The sequence below is a fragment of the Daldinia vernicosa genome (assembly GCF_022497035.1).
Source record: "Daldinia vernicosa strain CBS 139.73 unplaced genomic scaffold F5Y00scaffold_8, whole genome shotgun sequence".
NCBI classification, from domain to species: Eukaryota; Fungi; Ascomycota; class Sordariomycetes; order Xylariales; family Hypoxylaceae; genus Daldinia; species Daldinia vernicosa.
This window is the reverse complement of record NW_025953924.1, coordinates 497,180-513,773: the sequence shown is the minus strand read 5'-3', so window position 1 is coordinate 513,773 and position 16,594 is coordinate 497,180. Positions and strand designations below refer to the sequence as shown.

The following is a 16,594-nucleotide window of genomic DNA, read 5'->3' as shown; positions in this document are numbered from 1 at the left end:
AGCTTTGAAAGTTATTTGTGGCTTCATGCATTTACCTTGATCATAAAAAGCCAGTTGCGACCAGCTGCAACCAAACAATTACCACTAAATTCCACGTTCGCGACCCCACGCGCCTCTCATCATCTTGGATACATACAACTTAGCCAATTCATCCATGTAACTAGCCATCTTGATATTCTTCTATGTAGACACCGTTTTATGCTCCACCTCCCGGTCTCTATTAATAACCACCCACTCTCTTATTATCAAAGAAAACCCCAAGCGCACAATGCCGCCAGCCGGTCCCGCCAGAGACGACAACGAAAAGCAGCAGGCCGCACAGCAAGCCGTCGACATCCTACATGAGATATCCACCATCCTAGTAAGTCGATAAAAAAACAAAAAAAAAAAAACAACGAACTCCTAACCTGATACTAACAAACATATAGAACTGCCATCTCGACCGCCGCACGCTGTCTATCTGCATCTCCATGATTGAGAATGGCGTGAACCCGGAAGCCCTCGCGGTATGTCCGAGAGCCCAAGCAAGCAAGCTCTTACTGAATTGATTGATATACATGGACTTTTATTAACCAGAGGACTAATTTACAATTTATTATTATATAGAACGTTGTCCAATTTCTACGCAAAGAGGCACAAAAGGCAGAGTTTGCGCAAAGCACCGGTCGATGAGATATGCGATACGACCCATTCTAAGAGCAGCAGTCTGCCCTTTAGGTATCCCGTATCCCGCACAGCCGAGGAGTTTGGAGTTTTACTCGTATTCACCAGCTACATGTAGCTACACTTACAAACACTATAAAATCATGGTATATTTATAGAATAATGACGTGTTTTTGAGTGTTTCTGTATGCAATATATACGTAGTCATGAACTTTCCCCTTTCCCCCAACTTTCTCCCAAGGTTTACGGGCACCGGGATGGGCACCGGGATGGGTGAGACAGAATACCGACTTCCTTCCTCTATACCCACCTAATATATACCAATTTGCATGCCCAACCATTCTTCCCTTCTTGTATACTGGATGCCAATTATTTTTGCCCAAACCCTGCTGGAATTTCGTTATGCGCTCAATGCCCCCCGATACCTAAACGCCATCCCAATGTTAATCCTAAGCAACCACATACTACTCTAGGTTAATCCGTTATGTTTAGCGGTGCCCAAGCAGCTCGAAGTCATCTATCTCATCATCGTCTCCTTCATCCTCCTCGTCTTCGTCTTCCGAAGACGATATATATTCACCATCGGAATCATCTGCGTCGTCCTCACCATCGTCCGACGTTCTACTACTCCAAAATCCTAATATATCCTCTCGATCCTCGTCATCAGCCTCCACGAGAGAGTGCCCCGCAGGAGCATTCCAAGTCGCTAGGCCAGCAGGCGGGGACACAGAGCGCGCAAGTCTATCGGGGCAATCCGATTCCATGATGGATTGGTTGATTGTCGACCGCGCGACAGTAGACGAATGACGCCTCCTCATATCACGAGCCCGAGCACCATCAACCCCCTCCGCAATACCTCGTAAAGTTGTCAGTTCGGAGAATTCTATTTCCCGGCCAAGCAGGTCAGTTTCGATTGTCTCGTCTGCCATGCCAAGTATCTGAAGCTGTGCGGTATTATAAGAAGCACAGAGGCCACACTTTAAACCTAGCCAATGGTATGTGACTGTGCTCTTGGTAGAACAGTCGTTGCATAGAATCAACGCTCGCGTGTCCTGAAACTCGGGTGGCATGGGCTGCGTTTCGATTGCGATATCAAGGTTCCGAAATTGCAACTCCATGTTTGCCAGGCTCTTGTTGCATATCGGGCATTTATAGGCAACCTTCATATGCTCATCAAGGCACTCGCGATGAATACTATGTCCGCATTTCATAAAGCATACGGCCTTGGGAGAAGTGAACATATAGTCGCCGCAAATAGGACAGTCGCAGTCGGTAGACCTCTCGATGCACTTGTGGTCCTTCTCCTGGCCTATGGCGATGCAAGCGCAGCAAGTCTGGTTTAGCTGATCAGCACAAAGCACAAATATAACATCAACTTAGAACTAGCCATCTTACCTTGCAATGGAAGAAGTCTTTACCAATTCCCCTTCCGATCCTGCAGATACCACAGTCATTGCAGTGGTAGACAGGTTTGTCCGGATCGTCGTTCCATAATTTGCATATATTGCAGTAATAACGAGCAGCTGAGATTCCGCACGACATACAGACATCGTTAGCCTTCTGGGCAGTGCCGCAATACATACATAACATGTTTCTAGTATCTTTTCTAATCAGATTGTGGTCCTCTACCTTGTCATGACAGAAACGACATGTGTACCACCGACTACACGTGGAGCATTGCAGCTTAACATTTCGCCTATAATGCTCGCAGCCGAGAGGTCGATCGTCTTCGGGATCTTCTGCATATTCACCAGATTCTTCCGATATTTCCCTCGGTGGCGCAAATGTAGGCTGAAGATCCTCGGGTGTCAAATCAAATTCCTCAAGTGTTACCGTCTCTTCTGAAGTATTCTGCCAGAATTTAAAGGATTCTAAAGGACCTTGGGATCGTCGTTGTTCTGATGTTGTGGGGCTGGAGGGCGTTAGGGGTCGTTCTATTAGGACCACCTTTCTTGATTTCGTGTAACCTTCTATTAGAAGCTGGTGCATTAAACGGGCTTTCTCGGCTGGTTCAACATCCTGTGCTTGGATGGCGAATACACGTTTCCTCAATGAACTCATCCCATCATCCTCGGGTAAAGATTTTCTTCGTTCTATCCTTGGAGAAGAAATATCGGCAGGGGATAAAATACTATCTGGTGCCATGGTGGAGCTACTTATAGACATCGAACTGAGATGTGTGTCGAGATCTCGAATGTCATGGTCGCAGATATGCGTATCGGGGTTGCGGGCGATGGTACGATTTATGGCATTGAACTGGGCAATGTTCTCATCCAAGTCAGCTACTTCATTATGTGGGCTTGGGCTTGGGTGGACGGAGCTCCGTGACGAGGGAGACGACGGTATGCTCTCATCTACTCGGTCGTCCAAGTATGAATCTTCTTCTGTCTCTGATATAGCATCGTCTGTGCATTCTTTGTGTTCGCTGGGTGTTTCGGCAGGCGAGATGGAGTCGGAAGTGGTATGGTTACCTGATGATCGTGAGAACCGTCTTGCTTGTCGTATGACCGGGTTGACAAGAAAGTCGGTAACGAGCGACGCCATCAGAAAAGGAGACGGGGGCTGCGATCGGAATTTAGTTACGAAGACTTGTCATGGTCAACCTCGTCGGGACACGAATAAAACAGAAAATAAATAAAAGGAATAATTATAAGTTATAGGTAGAATAGAGATAGGAAGATAGAAAAATGATGCAAGAGTCGTGTGTATAATAAGATATCCCGTCCGGATGCTTGGGATGAACCGCCTTCTGGGCAACGCCACGGGACCGGTAGTGTATTCGCGACGATTGGGTTGTTTGAGTGGAAGACAGTGACATCAAAGTGGATCGTGGATCCGATCGAAACATGACATGGCATTAAATCGATTTAACCTTTCCTAGCACAGCGATATACCCCGTTTCATTGCCACACTACCGCGTCTATTGAATTAGTATATTTATGTATATCGTAGCGTGATTTAAGCGCAAATATACATGGAAACTACATACAATATAGAGGTATTCATACCGCTTTAGAGGTAAAGTACATCCATGTATTCCGTATGTCAGTACCTAACCTGGCCTCGGCAGCGGCTGATACACTAGGACATCTTCTTGGCATAGGTAGTGCATCTTTTTTTTTGGGCTACGCAAATGCGCAATCGTGTAATAACAAATTAACAAAAAAACAAAAACTTGCTATGTCAAATAACTGATCGATTATTACTGCCGAGGGACGTGGATTCTAAAACCGTCATATATCATATATCAAATCGGCTTTAGGGAATTCAACAATGGCTGATCTCAGAGTCATCCATGCATACCGTCATCTATATCGCGGGCTCCTTCATGCTGTGCAGTTTTCAAAACCAGCTCGCTTTGTAGCTCGAGACCGACTGAGGGCGGCATTCCGTGAGAAGGGGGCCAAGTTTGATCCTCGAAGTACAGCGAGGACCTTGCGCTTTCTTGAAGCTGCCGCTAGGACTCGTGGGTTAGAGCATAATATCCTCAAAAATCTCTTACTAGTGGCTTACTACCGATACTATGCTTCTCGGACGCCCTGGAAAATAGTCGAGCATTCAATAAATGCGCCTAGGTAAAGCCACGCCTCTGGCATTCATTCTATCGATAGCTAACTAGCTCTTAGGAAACGAACCGAGTTCGAAATTTTTATTGAAAAAACGGCCTATAAGCATTATGATATGACTATCGCCATGCTCAACAAGTCCATGGGTTTATGCTTACGATAGGATACCGCACGAACATATACACTTTCTAGCCTCGTTGCGTCGTCACTAAGTTTTTAAGTTCTATGTGTAGTCAGTGCATACTGCCACGTTCGGTTTCATTCCATTACCCAAGGCCATCGGCAGATATTTATGTCCTGCTAGTCTCCCCAATTGGCCTTGTACTGAATCTAGCCGGCGATGTTCTGACGCTCTTACGCTCTGACGCTCACACTTGACTCCAAAATGGACATGAGGCCTCCGCGCCAATCCAAATAATAAGCATGTCGTATTTGATATGCGCCCCTCACGAAGAGCGTCCGGCCTGCACGAAAACGTGGGCTGTAGTCAATTTAGGAGCAAGCTTCGATGGGTTGCATGCAGAAGCTTAAGTGCCCCGAATTCAAGGGCCTGAGTCAGGGTCCTCATCACGCGGATATACTTAGTGAACGGGCAACGAAACGCACCGCGGAATTTCCGAGCTTAAATACAATGGCTTTCTATGCTTGAGACAATTGGCTTGAAACGCTGGTTAAATAGTATGCTATCCCGGTGGAGGATATGGGCTTGGATCTTTCGCATTCGTTAAGGTGATCAACTCCAACTTTCCCGCTTCGTCGACCAACCATCTATCAGCTATTTCGAACCTGCATAGGACGGTCGCCTAAGAGAGGAGGAGGCGTATCGGGGTAAAAGGTAGTCGAGGCCATAGCGGGCGATCAACCGAATTCGTACGGATAAGACAAAGAGCTGTACATAGGCATGAAGAAGATCGTCATTGGCAGTGCGTGTTACACATTTACATACGGGCGGTTGTACATTTAGTGCATAGTGCATGTAGTCAGTCAGTCAGTCAGTGACTGATTTAATGGATTAGTGGAGAATTGCAGGTACTCCAAACATTCCAAGCATCATAATGTTGAACCACTATCGTACCTAACCTAGGTATTCTTCTAACTGGTGACTTCATTCAACAACCGTCCAACCTCAGTCGATTTCCCCTCCTCTAGCCCTTCTTTTACTGGACTAGCTTGTTTTAGTATTTAAGTTACGTACCTAAGTACCCACACATCATCCGTAGCATCCCTCATCACTGGAAGCATGTGTGGGGTCATAGGAAGTACCTTGTAGTTGTACATAGCCCCTACCCTCTTTTCCCCCCAGGCCCTAGCCTCCATTTCAACTTCTTGTTCCCGCCCGCCCAGCTTCTCAATCCTATCCATATAATCTACAACTACGTACGTCAACTTCCGGGGTCCAATATCATCCTTTGCTTTGTATCCTCGCGCAAACCCCGCAGAAAAGCAGACTTTGGACAAATCTTAGCTTCCTCAAGTTCAATTGGCCTGTTTGCGGTACGTAGACGGCAATCAGCTCTACTTCTATACTTCTATACCTACACATTATCTCCGTGTTGTGCGTAGATGAAATACAATACTTCTACAATATTTTAGCATTTGTCTTTAGCATTCGTCTTTAGACTACAACAACTTTAAAAAAAACCAAAAACCATACCTTTCTCCCTTTCCTCTGCGATCGACTCTTTTCGACCCCGCATCCCGAAACCCCCATCGAGTCCTCGTAGTTCGGGATCTTGATGGCATATCTCTTGCTAGCAGGAGACGCTAGTGTATCGCGACCACGCCGATGACTCTGGCCCTCATTACGAGGCCATTGTCTGAAGCTTCCCCCGCAATACAGCTTCTGCTGCTAAACAAGTGAGCCATGCCAGCTGAGTCCAATTTCCAAGATGTCACCAGCTCCACGATCCGGACTCGGACCATGCCTCAGCTCAGTGGCGGAAGTGAGAAACCACGGAGGTGGATAAAACGTTACCGAACGGAGACGGCTGCGAGCATCTCCAGTGTTATGTCGACTGTCGCTGCTTTTCCTCTTGATAGCGTAAAGACTCGTTTGCAGACGTACCCCTATGCCGGTGCTTTGGACTGTGTACGCGTCACGTACAATTCGGAGGGTGTTCGAGGTTTCTTTCGAGGTATGTGACTCGAGACCGGGCGTACCACGAAGCTCGTAGTCGTCCTTCCGCCGACGACGATATAGCTAACGCCACGCTGCCATGTAGGTGTAACTGCTCCCTTAGCCAGTGTTACTCTTGTACGAACCATTTCTTTCTCCATCTACCAACGCTCTAAACACGTTTATTCCGACTGGATGAAGAAGCACGTCGGCTTCTGTCCTCTCGAACACGTCAATAAGAATGGCACATACCCGAATTTGGGTACCATTGCTTGTTTCGGGGCTGCCGGAGCCACAGCTGGTTCTGGCATCACTTTTATTGCATGTAAGACAACCCGGTAACTCTAGAGACGCGACTCGAACTAGAAACTGACGGACGCAAAATCAGGTCCTTTCGAGTTAACTAAACTCAGCGCCCAAGTGTCGGTTCTTATGGCGAAGCAGAAGAACGCAGATCCGCAGCGGCAAGCCATTGCTCTCAGTTATCATAATAAAGGAACTTTCAAGACTCTTGCCAACATAGTCAAGCATAGAGGCTTTAGCGGAATGTACACCGGATTAAACCTACATTTGTGTAAGATGGTTCCCATCAGAGAATAATCTTCATTACTAGCTAACACAGCTATAGTGAGAGATACCCTCGGAACGGGAATCTATTTTGCCACGTATGAAAGCAGCAAGCAGCTGTTAACGACCTTCAGCGGGAAGGATGCTCACAAGAATCCCATTGCCGTCCTCGCCGCTGGAGCTCTGTGCGGCATAGTATCGTGGGCTTTGATTTGTTGGTGCCCTCTACGTCAGTTTGACAATTTCAAGCTAACTCTTTTCTAGATCCCATCGATTCCGTCAAAAGCATCTACCAGCGAAATGCACTGATGTATTCCAAGGGCCAGAAAGTGCCCGTCCCGAAGATACAGTTTTTCAGACGAGATATGTATCGTGGACTTGGCGTGTCTATGGGCCGATCTGCGGCCGTCAATGCAGTCTTCTTCTCAGCGTTTGAATTTTTCAAAAAGCGAATCAACGCTCTCAAGGAAGACTAGGTTGCTCGTGACGGGTTAATTAGCCATTGTACCATCTTTCAGTACGATAAAACATACATAGTCGATGTGGCGTCGGTAAGGGTCATGTAACACCCTGGATTAGCACGGCAACCTGAAAAGGGGACAGCTAGGTAACATATTTGGCGGGCAAATCTTACAGCAAGTCCCGGGAACTATGACTGGAATAGCACATTATTGCCAAGGGGGCGCACAGAACCATTTTAGCATGTGTTTTTAGCATGTGTAAATCAATAAATGCACGTTATCCATGCCACGACGGAATCAAAAATGATACGATCCCCCAGCCGGACAACCCCTGCCACGCGTAACTCCGATACAACTCACAGCCAATAGTATACATGTGCAACGGCCGAATGCTAGTCGTTCCATGTGATGGTATCACAGCCTTTGCTGCGAGCAGCGAATTACCCTTTAATCTATCCTTAGCAAAGCAACGTTGTAGTCTGATGTTTCCCCCTAAACGCCGAGCCTTAAAAAGATGCAGCATGACTATTCTACCTTGGCGCAGGTATCATCATCGACGTATCTACCTACCCATCAATCATTACCCCCCCTTCCCCCCCCCTAGAACTCTCCGAGGCTTGGAACCAACTCAATCAATCAATCAATCACTACGCAGCATGCTCTCGACGAGGTCACCGAGGGGTCCCCAGAAGTCCTTGCCGGTAGCGAGGTTATGCTCGTCGATGAAGAGGACGTACTGCTTGAAGGAGGTGTTGAGGTGAGGCTCGAGGCCGAGCTCGCGGATGACGGGGTAGTGGTGGCAGTAGATGTGGGCGTAGACGCGGTACATGCGCTTGAAGATCTGGCGGACGAGGGCGGGGAAGGACTTGGGGAAGGGGACGCCGATGCGGGAGGGGAGGACGGACTCGTTGTCGATGGAGGCCTGGACCCAGGACATGAGCTGCTCGATGTAGTCGGGGGCGGCCATCTTGGTGGGGCGCTTGTAGGCGTCGCCGTCCTGCCACAGGTACTCGAACTCGTCGGTGGCCTTCATCTCGGGGCAGGACAGCGGGGAGCAGAACTCGGTGATGGCGCCGTACAGCAGGTTCACCTGGTTGTAGAAGTCCACCATGTTGACGGCCAGCCACTCGTTCTCGTCCTCGCCCTCGGGCAGCTTGACCACCTTGCGCAGGCTGCCGCCGCCGAGGGTCGCTTCGGCGTACTGGCGCAGCTGGTAGCTCGTGTTGCCGCCCTTGCCGCCGCGGGCGCGGAATTGGTTGCGCGCGCGCTGGTTTCTGCGTTTTGGGGCGGGTTTGGTTAGTAGGTAGGAATAGGGCTGATGTATGTATATATGTATGTATGTTTATATAGGTTAGGTAGGTAGGTAGGTATATAGATAGATGTAGATAGATTATATATTAAGTAGGTAATTTGTTTCGGCATCGACTTACACGGTGGTGACGAAGGAAGTCATCTTCTCCCCGATAATTCGCAGGGGGGAATTATTCGAGCTCGGCTGCTCTACCGACTGCGCCATTACGTTGGTGTTAGCGGGGCTCGATTTCGGTTGTGCGGTAGATAGATAGGTACACGAGGGGGGACCTGGTAAACAAGCGTGGTGGACTTACCTTGCTATGTATATGAAGTTTACAAGTGAGTGCTTGGTTCGAAGCGCAGCGTAGTACGGTGACTGGCTGTGAGTAGGAGCACGGCAGCTGGTTGTTGAGTGATTAATTGTATGTGTGTTTGTCTGTTGTAACAGTTAAGTGTGTCCGACGATTGATATATGGATGTATGTATGGAGTATGTATGTAAAATGAATTGGGATGTTTTGCTTGGTTGCTATGATGTGCACGGACCTCGTAAATGCCGGCGGGTGCTTCCAAGTTCCCTCCACATCGATCTGATGCAGGGGTTCCCTGCTGCTGCCCGCTTTCCTGGGTAGGTACCTAACCTATGTAAACGCTTTCCTGCTTCTTCATCTTCTGACCTCATCTAAAGTTAAGCTTTTAAATTCCATTACAATTGATGTCAGGATTCTTTAAATTACTACTGCAGCAAAAAAGGAGGGGCGTCTAGTACGTCAATTCGGCATCCTACACCATATTTCTTATTTCAGAAATGTCAATACGTTGGTTGGCCATCTGCAATTAGTGATATCGTACCCTTCAAAGTCTACCTCATATTACAAAATTGTAACTCTGCTCTCTAACCAGTAAAGGCCAAGAGCATTTTGACACTTGCCTATCCATTTCTCTCGCTCATGTATACGACAGTCTGCCGTCGGGCTATCAACTCACCGAAAACCCACGAGAACGACCTAAGTCAAGCTAGACCCCGCAAATGGGAATCCCTCATGCTTCTCCAGGTTTTAGAGAGATCCGGGTAATTGGAGTCTCCACCAGTGGTTGCAGTAGAGCTCTTGTCGAGCCTTGGTACGGTGTTATTGGTGTGCTATGATATGATTTTTGTACTATACTTAGTGATAGGGTGGTATGGTATGATGGGTACATCTATAAGTATAAGTAGGTATGTATAGACTCTTGTTTCTATGACAATTAATACCTTCCCGCGAGTGTAATTCTCGTCTTGCATCGTAGCAATGTTAAGACAGATCTTTACACTCTTACTGGTAGCCCTCCAGGGCCTCTCAGCTACTTGTGAGATTGACAGACGTAAAGTCGTTCGATCGTTTAATCCTCATCGCAATGCTAGCTCTAAGACTACCCCGTTGCAAGTTGGCAACGGCAACTTCGCGTTTGGGGCAGACGTCACGGGTCTTCAGACTTTCAGCCCCTTCGCGACAATGTCTACTTGGGGTTGGCATAATTTTAGTCTTCCAACCACCGGTGGTCAGACTTCAATAGATGGTAAGTATCAAGTCAATTCCAAGACGAAAACTCTACTCTAACGTATTCCAGACTTCACTGGCGTGGACTGGTATACCCATGGTCGACTAGTCAACTACAACCAGCCCAACCCAGCACAGAACGAAATATCCAACTGGCTAATCCAAAATCCCCAACGTGTCAACTTGGGGACTTTTGGGCTCTGGTTCGATGAAGATAATGTGACCGAGGAACTACTAGAAGACAAGTCTCAGATACTCGACCTCTGGACGGGGAAAATATCTTCTTCTTTCACTTATAACAAGGCTCCTGTTGAGGTCGAAACATGGGCAGATACAAGTTCCGACGCAGTTAGCATTTCCATAGAGTCGGAGCTCTTCTGTACAGAATCTCTAGGCATATTCTTCGACTTTCCTCTGCCGGCGCGGAACAAATTTGACGCCCCCTTTGTCGGCGTTTTCGACGCTACGAATAACCACACTACCACACTACAGCGCGGAGAAAGTACTGCAACTATTCGGCACGATATCGACGACGCCTCGTACTATGTTTCGATCTCGTGGGATTCTTCTGCTGAAATTTCAGGGCCTATCGAAGGGACTCATCGTTATATACTACATCCATCACGGGAAACTAAGAGGATTGAGTTGTCTGTAGCATTCTCTCTGGCTTCGAGCACGCATATACCGTCTTTTAGGGATGTTACGTCTGCATCTACGTCTTGGTGGGAGTCTTTCTGGAGCTCTGGTGCTTTTATTGATTTGACGGGGGTTGAGTCTCCAAATGCCACAGAGCTACAACGGAGAACAATATTATCTCAATATCTTACGGCTGTCAACTCAGCTTCCTCGTATCCACCACAGGGTAAGTATCTCAAGTCGAAGCATTACTTTCGCTAACTCTGGGATAGAATCTGGTAAGAGAAGCACAACTGTCTTTTTACGCCCCCTCACTAGTAGATAATGACTCTTTTGTACTGATTATTTAAGGCTTGGTAAATAACGGATGGTATGGCAAGTTTCATGTAAGTCTTATAAGCCATTGCAACCTACGTAGAGATCGACCTGGACGTATCAAATCCTGACTCTCCTGGACAGCTTGAGATGGTACTGTGGCATCTGCTCCACTTCGCTCGATGGAATCAATTTCCATTGCTATGGCGCAGCCTTCCGAGCGTGTATTCCGAATACTTGGATTCATCAATCGAGCGAGCGACACTCCAACACTACCAAGGTGCCCGCTGGGGTAAGATGACCGACCCTACTGGAAGGTCAGCCCCCGGAGAAATCAACTCGCTGCTCATCTGGCAGCAGCCTCATCCGATGTACTTCGCCGAGATCGAGTACAGGTCTTTCCCTAACGAGGCAACATTAAAATCCTGGGACAGGATTCTTACCGCTACCGCTGACTTCATGGCATCATACGCCTTCTTCAACGAATCAACTGCCCTCTGCGATCTAGGACCGCCTATGTACCCGGCCTCGGAAAACACCAACCCCAACGCGACGATCAACCCTACATTCGAGCTGGCCTACTGGCGCTTCGGCTTGGACGTCGGTATCAGGTGGAAGCAGAGACAAAATCAAACAGCACCTCGTAAATGGGTCGACATACGAAACAATCTAGCGCCGTTACCCATCGCAGACGACGCATTCGCCGTGTACGAGGGTATTCCGAACATGTGGAACGGCACCACCGTCCAAGACCACCCGGCATTGTCCGCAATCTTCGGCCTGCTCCCCCCGCCGAGCAGCGGGCCGCCTCTAAACATGACGGTCGTGAAGAACACGGCAGATAAGATTCGGGATCTCTGGGACTTGGAGGACTGCTGGGGTTGGGATTTTCCGATGCTGGCTAGTAAGTTACATTAAGCTAGCCCCCCTTATATTATCTCCTATATAGGCGCTTATTTAAACCAACGTAGTGAACTCTCTTCGCCTCGGGGACATCGACCAGGCTGTGGCATATCTACTCCACCCCCTTTTCGAATTCGACGATGCGGGGTATCCCGTTGGAGGATCGCGGGTGCCGACCCCCTATTTCCCGGGGGCGAGTTCGTTCTTGTTGGCTATGGCTATGATGGCAGGGGGGTGGGATGGCGAGCCTGGGACGCACTTTCCCGAGGGCTGGGATGTGCGGGTTGAAGGGTTTGTGCCTGGTCTGTGATTATTGGGAGAGCTGGAAAGGGGGTATACAGGTTTATATCCTACGAGCCAATGTAAGACTATTACATTGAAATCAATGTCTTTTCAAGATAGCTCTACATAGTTTGTTCCGCTGTTGTGTACCTATATTACCTGTAGGCAGACTACTGGGGTTGTCGTAGCGAATACCTACATATGTAGATATCCAATAACGGGTTTGTTGTAACACACTATAAGATAGTAACGATTCGCTCGGCGATACAGTGGCTGTGACAGCGAAGTAGGCTCTGAGGCTGTGCTTGAGACTTGAGTATAGGTAGGTAGTTACCCCGTTCTGTCCAGTTCAATTTTAACTTTCCACACCCCCATTCACATCAGTCTTCAATAACCTTATTATCTACTCGCATCTGTCACACTAAGTTCGTTGGCGACATGGACCCATTCGCGGCAATCGGCTTCGCAGGCAATATTATCACTTTTGTAGACTTTGGGTTCAAACTCATTTCCGCAGCCAATAACATATACGAGTCAAAGTCAGGCGCCAGTGCGGACAACGAAGATTTATCTTCTATGACGGGACGTCTCCAACAGCTCACTGCCAAGTTGAAAGGGGCTAAGCATATTGGTTCTTCTTCACAGCAGAATAACGCTCTTTATGGCATCGCTGCCGAGTGCGAAAATGCGTCGGAGGAACTTATGAAGTTGCTCGATAAGCTGAAGACCAAAACCCCAGATTCTCGACGACATGCATTGAAAGCTGCAGTACGCAACTGGCGGAAGAGTGACCAGAAGTCTGAATTGGAAAAGAGATTGGATCGTTGTAAACAGCAGCTAGGGCTGGAACTCCTCAGCTCTATAAAGTAAGAAGAACCTTCAACAAACATCTTAGATATTTCTGACCGATATAATGTATGTAGATCCGACTCACTAGAACTCCTCGATCGGCTTATCACAAGTGGCAAAGCTAGTCAAGATGAGTTACGGTCGCTTAGTAGGAACATCGAATCTCTGCGTCAAGGTACCAACGTCTCTTGCCTCAGTACCGAAGCACTGGGTCAAGTCCGGTCATTAGTTCAATTAAGCGATGAGGCTATCTTGAAGACACGCCAGGCCCGGGTTCTAGACTCACTACGTTTTCAATTGATGAATGAAAGGTTCGAAGATATCGAAGAAGCTTATGAGAAAACATTCGACTGGATTTTCGACATTAGTGCCACAGGACCGGTAGATAATACCCAAGAGAGGGTCCATGATTCTTTCTCTGTTACTCACAGTCTAGAAGAACAACTAAGTGATAGTTCGAGCTTGAAATGGATCCTAGACGATGCGTCGTCCATGGCAGAAAGTGAAAACTCCGTTAAACCTTTAGATAGACTTTGGTATGCCTCAGCACCAGTACCACGCGCTATTTCTAGAGTAGCAGATATACCTGAATCGAAATGGCAAGCCATGGCTGAAGCTCGGGATAGCTTTATTGCTTGGCTCAGAAAAGGCACAGGAATATTTTACATCTCGGGCAAGCCAGGTTCTGGGAAATCGACACTAATGAAGCACCTTGTTCGACATCGCAAAACAATGGATTACCTAGAAATCTGGGCGGACGGGAAGAAGCTTGTGTTGGGTAAATTCTTTTTTTGGAAGCCGGGATCTGATCTGCAGAAAAATACCAATGGCTTGATTCGAGGGTTACTACATTGCCTCCTCTCAGAATGCCCTGAACTTATACACCTCGCGTTTCCAGAGCAGTGGAAAGAATCAATGCAAAGACAAAATGTTTACATTGAACATCATGAATGCCGGCAAGCATTCGAGAGGCTCATAGAAAAACAGGCTTATGGACAGCATAAGTTTGTGTTTTTTATAGACGGCCTTGACGAGTTCGAAGGGCACCATGCAGATTTGGCCAGACAACTAGTTAGGTGGACCAATGGAACACAGAATGTGAAGCTCTGTATCTCAAGCCGGGAATGGCCGATATTTCAAGATGCATTTGAGAATTATCCTAGAATCCGACTGCACGACCTTACACGGTATGATATCCAGCGGTTCGTCAGAGATAGATTGTGCGAGATGAATATTGATGTCCTGGTGAGAAGTGGTGACATCTTTAATGATGGCGATGAACCATCGAACACGTACAAGATCATGGCCTTGGAAGACAGCATTGTTGAGGGGTCGGAAGGCGTCTTCCTATGGGTATCGCTTGTTCTTCGACATATCGAAAACGGAATTGCAAATGGCGACCGAATACAAGATCTAATGAGACTCATCGAGTCGCTTCCCACTGACCTTGAGCCTAGTAAGTACTGGCTTCATAAAACACGATTCCATTACTATTATTACCATGGTGGCAGATACTAACACTCTCATCTCAGTGCTTAAACAACTCTTGGATTCGATTCCTGCCAATAACCGAAAACTAGCATATAGCATGCTCTCCCTGGCTCACTTCGCCACTACACATGGAAACCAAATGTGCCTAATGCAATACTCGTTCCTGGGGGAATATATCGAGAACCAGAACTTTGCAATAGACTGGCCTATTAGACTATTCACGGCTTCGGAGCTTAGAGAAAGATTGGAAAGAAGCGAAAGGCGGGTATATGGTGTGTGCAAAGGATTTCTCGAACTACGCGAGCCTCCCGCTGAGACTACATATCCGAATATGCTCGGAGGTGTGGTCCGCCTTATACATCGGTCTATCACAGAGTTCCTAGAAAGCCAACATTTTAAGCCGAGAGTAGACTTCGAATTACCTGGGTTTGATCCCTTTGACGCACTTTGCCAGACATATCTGGGCCAGCTTAAGCGTGTCCGTCTCCCTATGTCCTATTTCTCTCCTAGGGCATCTTCTCTTAATAACCGATACCCCTGGGGCTATGATTTCAAGGATGATGCATATAATATCTTCGCTTACCCATCCCACCCGACATTCAAACAAGATATCCTGCGGATTATTTCCCAACGGGACTATCACGATCGACACTGGGCCCGTCCGCGTTTCAACCAGTTCTTAGACGGCACCTATCGCACGGTGGCTAACTTGGAAACCCGCCCGTGTATACTTCACATGTATTATTTTAGGAGGCTAATTGAAGTACGTCCCGAAAATGTCATCATTATAATTTGCATACTAGTTGGAGCCCACGAACACCTTCCTTTAGGGAAAGATGTAGACTCTAAACTGGTAGACTTATGTGCTTCCTCGTGTCTGTATGATATTGGACGGAGCCACCATTTGAACAGGGACGAACCATTCAACTTTATTGGACCACTTCAGACCTTCTTTGACCGAGGTGCTTCTCCCGATTCTAAGTTGGGACGTTTCAATGGACCCGAGTTTCACCAGCTTCTTGCACTTTGGTGTACTGGATATACACCAAGTTTCGCTATCATCGCGTTCATGCTCTATCACGGTGTAAACCCAAGGTTTGCTATTGTGATAAGGAGAGATATATATAAATTGGAGATCGACCCGAGCTGCTATCGTTTAAAGGTACATTTTAAATCAGAATGTCCGTCGATACAGCCAGGAAACGAAGTAGAGAATATGCGAACGACAATACTATCAACCAGGGCACTCATAGCATCCCCACAACTATTTAGAATTATCGGCAACTACGGTGATGTTATTGACTTAAGAACCTTGGTTTCGATTTGGTTCCCGGATCAAAGCCATGTCTTGCAACCTGTTATAGACTATATCCTAGAACTAGGTGTTCTCACCAACGCGCATCATCGTTCAGAGTTACAAGCCCGGTTTGGACCGCTTCTTCGCCCATTCTTCGACCGAGATCATCCAGATTTTGTTGGAAAGGTGCCGCCTCGGACCGAATGGCCGGGGAGAGATGGCACTCATAGGATGTATGATCAATCGGACTTAGTTAGAATATCAAAAATAGAAGAGGCAGAGTTCAGGGAACGATTAAAAGTGGAAGAAACAACTGTTACTGGTGTTTAGGCTGGGGTGGATGTGGCTACTTTCTCGACTTTCTGAAGAGCGGCTAGAAGTGATTCTATATAAATTTTATGACTCTGAACGTCTTTCTCTATAAATAATAAACAATATAATATATCCGCAGAGATATGATATATACCTATGTGGGATTCAGAACCTCAGGGTATAATCCGATTGCAAATAATTAGTATATATATCAGGCTGGCCTATTAGCAGTGACCTGGGCAACGTTAAGCCTTGACGAGAAAAATCAGAAGCAAAGCACTTTTCATCCTAAGACTAGATCGTACG

The 16,594-nt window shown here is 47.2% G+C and overlaps 7 protein-coding genes across 7 annotated transcripts; 5 read left to right on the top strand and 2 right to left on the bottom strand.

Moving 5' to 3' along the window:
* The first annotated feature begins 100 nt into the window (after positions 1–100).
* F5Y00DRAFT_228508 (mitotic-spindle organizing gamma-tubulin ring associated-domain-containing protein) lies at positions 101–812 on the top strand. Its single transcript, XM_048006641.1, has 3 exons — positions 101–361; positions 429–506; positions 607–812. The coding sequence occupies exons 1-3, from the start codon at positions 269–271 to the stop codon at positions 670–672; spliced, it is 237 nt and encodes a 78-aa protein (XP_047867983.1). The 5' UTR covers positions 101–268; the 3' UTR covers positions 673–812.
* F5Y00DRAFT_228507 (zf-CHY-domain-containing protein) lies at positions 813–3,593 on the bottom strand. The gene is made up of 2 exons (XM_048006640.1): positions 2,059–3,593; positions 813–1,997 (listed from the first exon to the last, which is right to left on the bottom strand). The coding sequence occupies exons 1-2, from the start codon at positions 3,205–3,207 to the stop codon at positions 1,152–1,154; spliced, it is 1,995 nt and encodes a 664-aa protein (XP_047867982.1). The 5' UTR covers positions 3,208–3,593; the 3' UTR covers positions 813–1,151.
* A 118-nt stretch (positions 3,594–3,711) lies between these two features.
* Positions 3,712–4,409, top strand: F5Y00DRAFT_228505 (DUF1763-domain-containing protein; the record flags this gene model as incomplete). The annotated part of the gene is made up of 1 exon (XM_048006639.1): positions 3,712–4,409. A coding segment is annotated over exon 1 (302 nt), but the record flags the coding sequence as incomplete, so codon positions are not given.
* A 1,154-nt stretch (positions 4,410–5,563) lies between these two features.
* Positions 5,564–7,686, top strand: F5Y00DRAFT_228500 (mitochondrial carrier domain-containing protein). Its single transcript, XM_048006638.1, has 5 exons — positions 5,564–6,364; positions 6,452–6,670; positions 6,734–6,919; positions 6,974–7,126; positions 7,177–7,686. The coding sequence occupies exons 1-5, from the start codon at positions 6,094–6,096 to the stop codon at positions 7,386–7,388; spliced, it is 1,041 nt and encodes a 346-aa protein (XP_047867980.1). The 5' UTR covers positions 5,564–6,093; the 3' UTR covers positions 7,389–7,686.
* On the bottom strand, positions 7,687–9,156 carry F5Y00DRAFT_228497 (maintenance of ploidy protein mob1). Its single transcript, XM_048006637.1, has 2 exons — positions 8,981–9,156; positions 7,687–8,880 (listed from the first exon to the last, which is right to left on the bottom strand). The coding sequence occupies exon 2, from the start codon at positions 8,482–8,484 to the stop codon at positions 8,014–8,016; it is 471 nt and encodes a 156-aa protein (XP_047867979.1). The 5' UTR covers positions 8,485–8,880; positions 8,981–9,156; the 3' UTR covers positions 7,687–8,013.
* A 151-nt stretch (positions 9,157–9,307) lies between these two features.
* F5Y00DRAFT_228495 (Six-hairpin glycosidase-like protein) lies at positions 9,308–12,550 on the top strand. Its single transcript, XM_048006636.1, has 6 exons — positions 9,308–10,222; positions 10,274–11,065; positions 11,112–11,117; positions 11,191–11,225; positions 11,299–12,058; positions 12,126–12,550. Exons 1-6 carry the CDS (start codon positions 9,955–9,957, stop codon positions 12,365–12,367), a joined length of 2,103 nt encoding a protein of 700 aa, XP_047867978.1. The 5' UTR covers positions 9,308–9,954; the 3' UTR covers positions 12,368–12,550.
* A 227-nt stretch (positions 12,551–12,777) lies between these two features.
* F5Y00DRAFT_274270 (uncharacterized protein) lies at positions 12,778–16,306 on the top strand (the record flags this gene model as incomplete). Its single annotated transcript, XM_048013330.1, has 3 exons — positions 12,778–13,205; positions 13,263–14,644; positions 14,721–16,306. The coding sequence occupies 3 exons, from the start codon at positions 12,778–12,780 to the stop codon at positions 16,304–16,306; spliced, it is 3,396 nt and encodes a 1,131-aa protein (XP_047867977.1).
* Positions 16,307–16,594: the final 288 nt, after the last annotated feature.

Coding starts and splice junctions, on each gene's coding strand:
- F5Y00DRAFT_228508 (XM_048006641.1), top strand. CDS start 269: ATGCCGCCAGCCGGTCCCGCCAGAGACGACAACGAAAAGCAGCAGGCC. Junction 362..428: donor ATGAGATATCCACCATCCTA/GTAAGTCGATAA, acceptor ACAAACATATAG/AACTGCCATCTCGACCGCCG. Junction 507..606: donor TGAACCCGGAAGCCCTCGCG/GTATGTCCGAGA, acceptor ATTATTATATAG/AACGTTGTCCAATTTCTACG.
- F5Y00DRAFT_228507 (XM_048006640.1), bottom strand. CDS start 3,207: ATGGCGTCGCTCGTTACCGACTTTCTTGTCAACCCGGTCATACGACAA. Junction 1,998..2,058: donor AAGACTTCTTCCATTGCAAG/GTAAGATGGCTA, acceptor CAGCTAAACCAG/ACTTGCTGCGCTTGCATCGC.
- F5Y00DRAFT_228500 (XM_048006638.1), top strand. CDS start 6,094: ATGCCAGCTGAGTCCAATTTCCAAGATGTCACCAGCTCCACGATCCGG. Junction 6,671..6,733: donor TGGCATCACTTTTATTGCAT/GTAAGACAACCC, acceptor ACGCAAAATCAG/GTCCTTTCGAGTTAACTAAA. Junction 7,127..7,176: donor AGTATCGTGGGCTTTGATTT/GTTGGTGCCCTC, acceptor ACTCTTTTCTAG/ATCCCATCGATTCCGTCAAA.
- F5Y00DRAFT_228497 (XM_048006637.1), bottom strand. CDS start 8,484: ATGGTGGACTTCTACAACCAGGTGAACCTGCTGTACGGCGCCATCACC.
- F5Y00DRAFT_228495 (XM_048006636.1), top strand. CDS start 9,955: ATGTTAAGACAGATCTTTACACTCTTACTGGTAGCCCTCCAGGGCCTC. Junction 11,226..11,298: donor GATGGTATGGCAAGTTTCAT/GTAAGTCTTATA, acceptor TCTCCTGGACAG/CTTGAGATGGTACTGTGGCA. Junction 12,059..12,125: donor GGATTTTCCGATGCTGGCTA/GTAAGTTACATT, acceptor AAACCAACGTAG/TGAACTCTCTTCGCCTCGGG.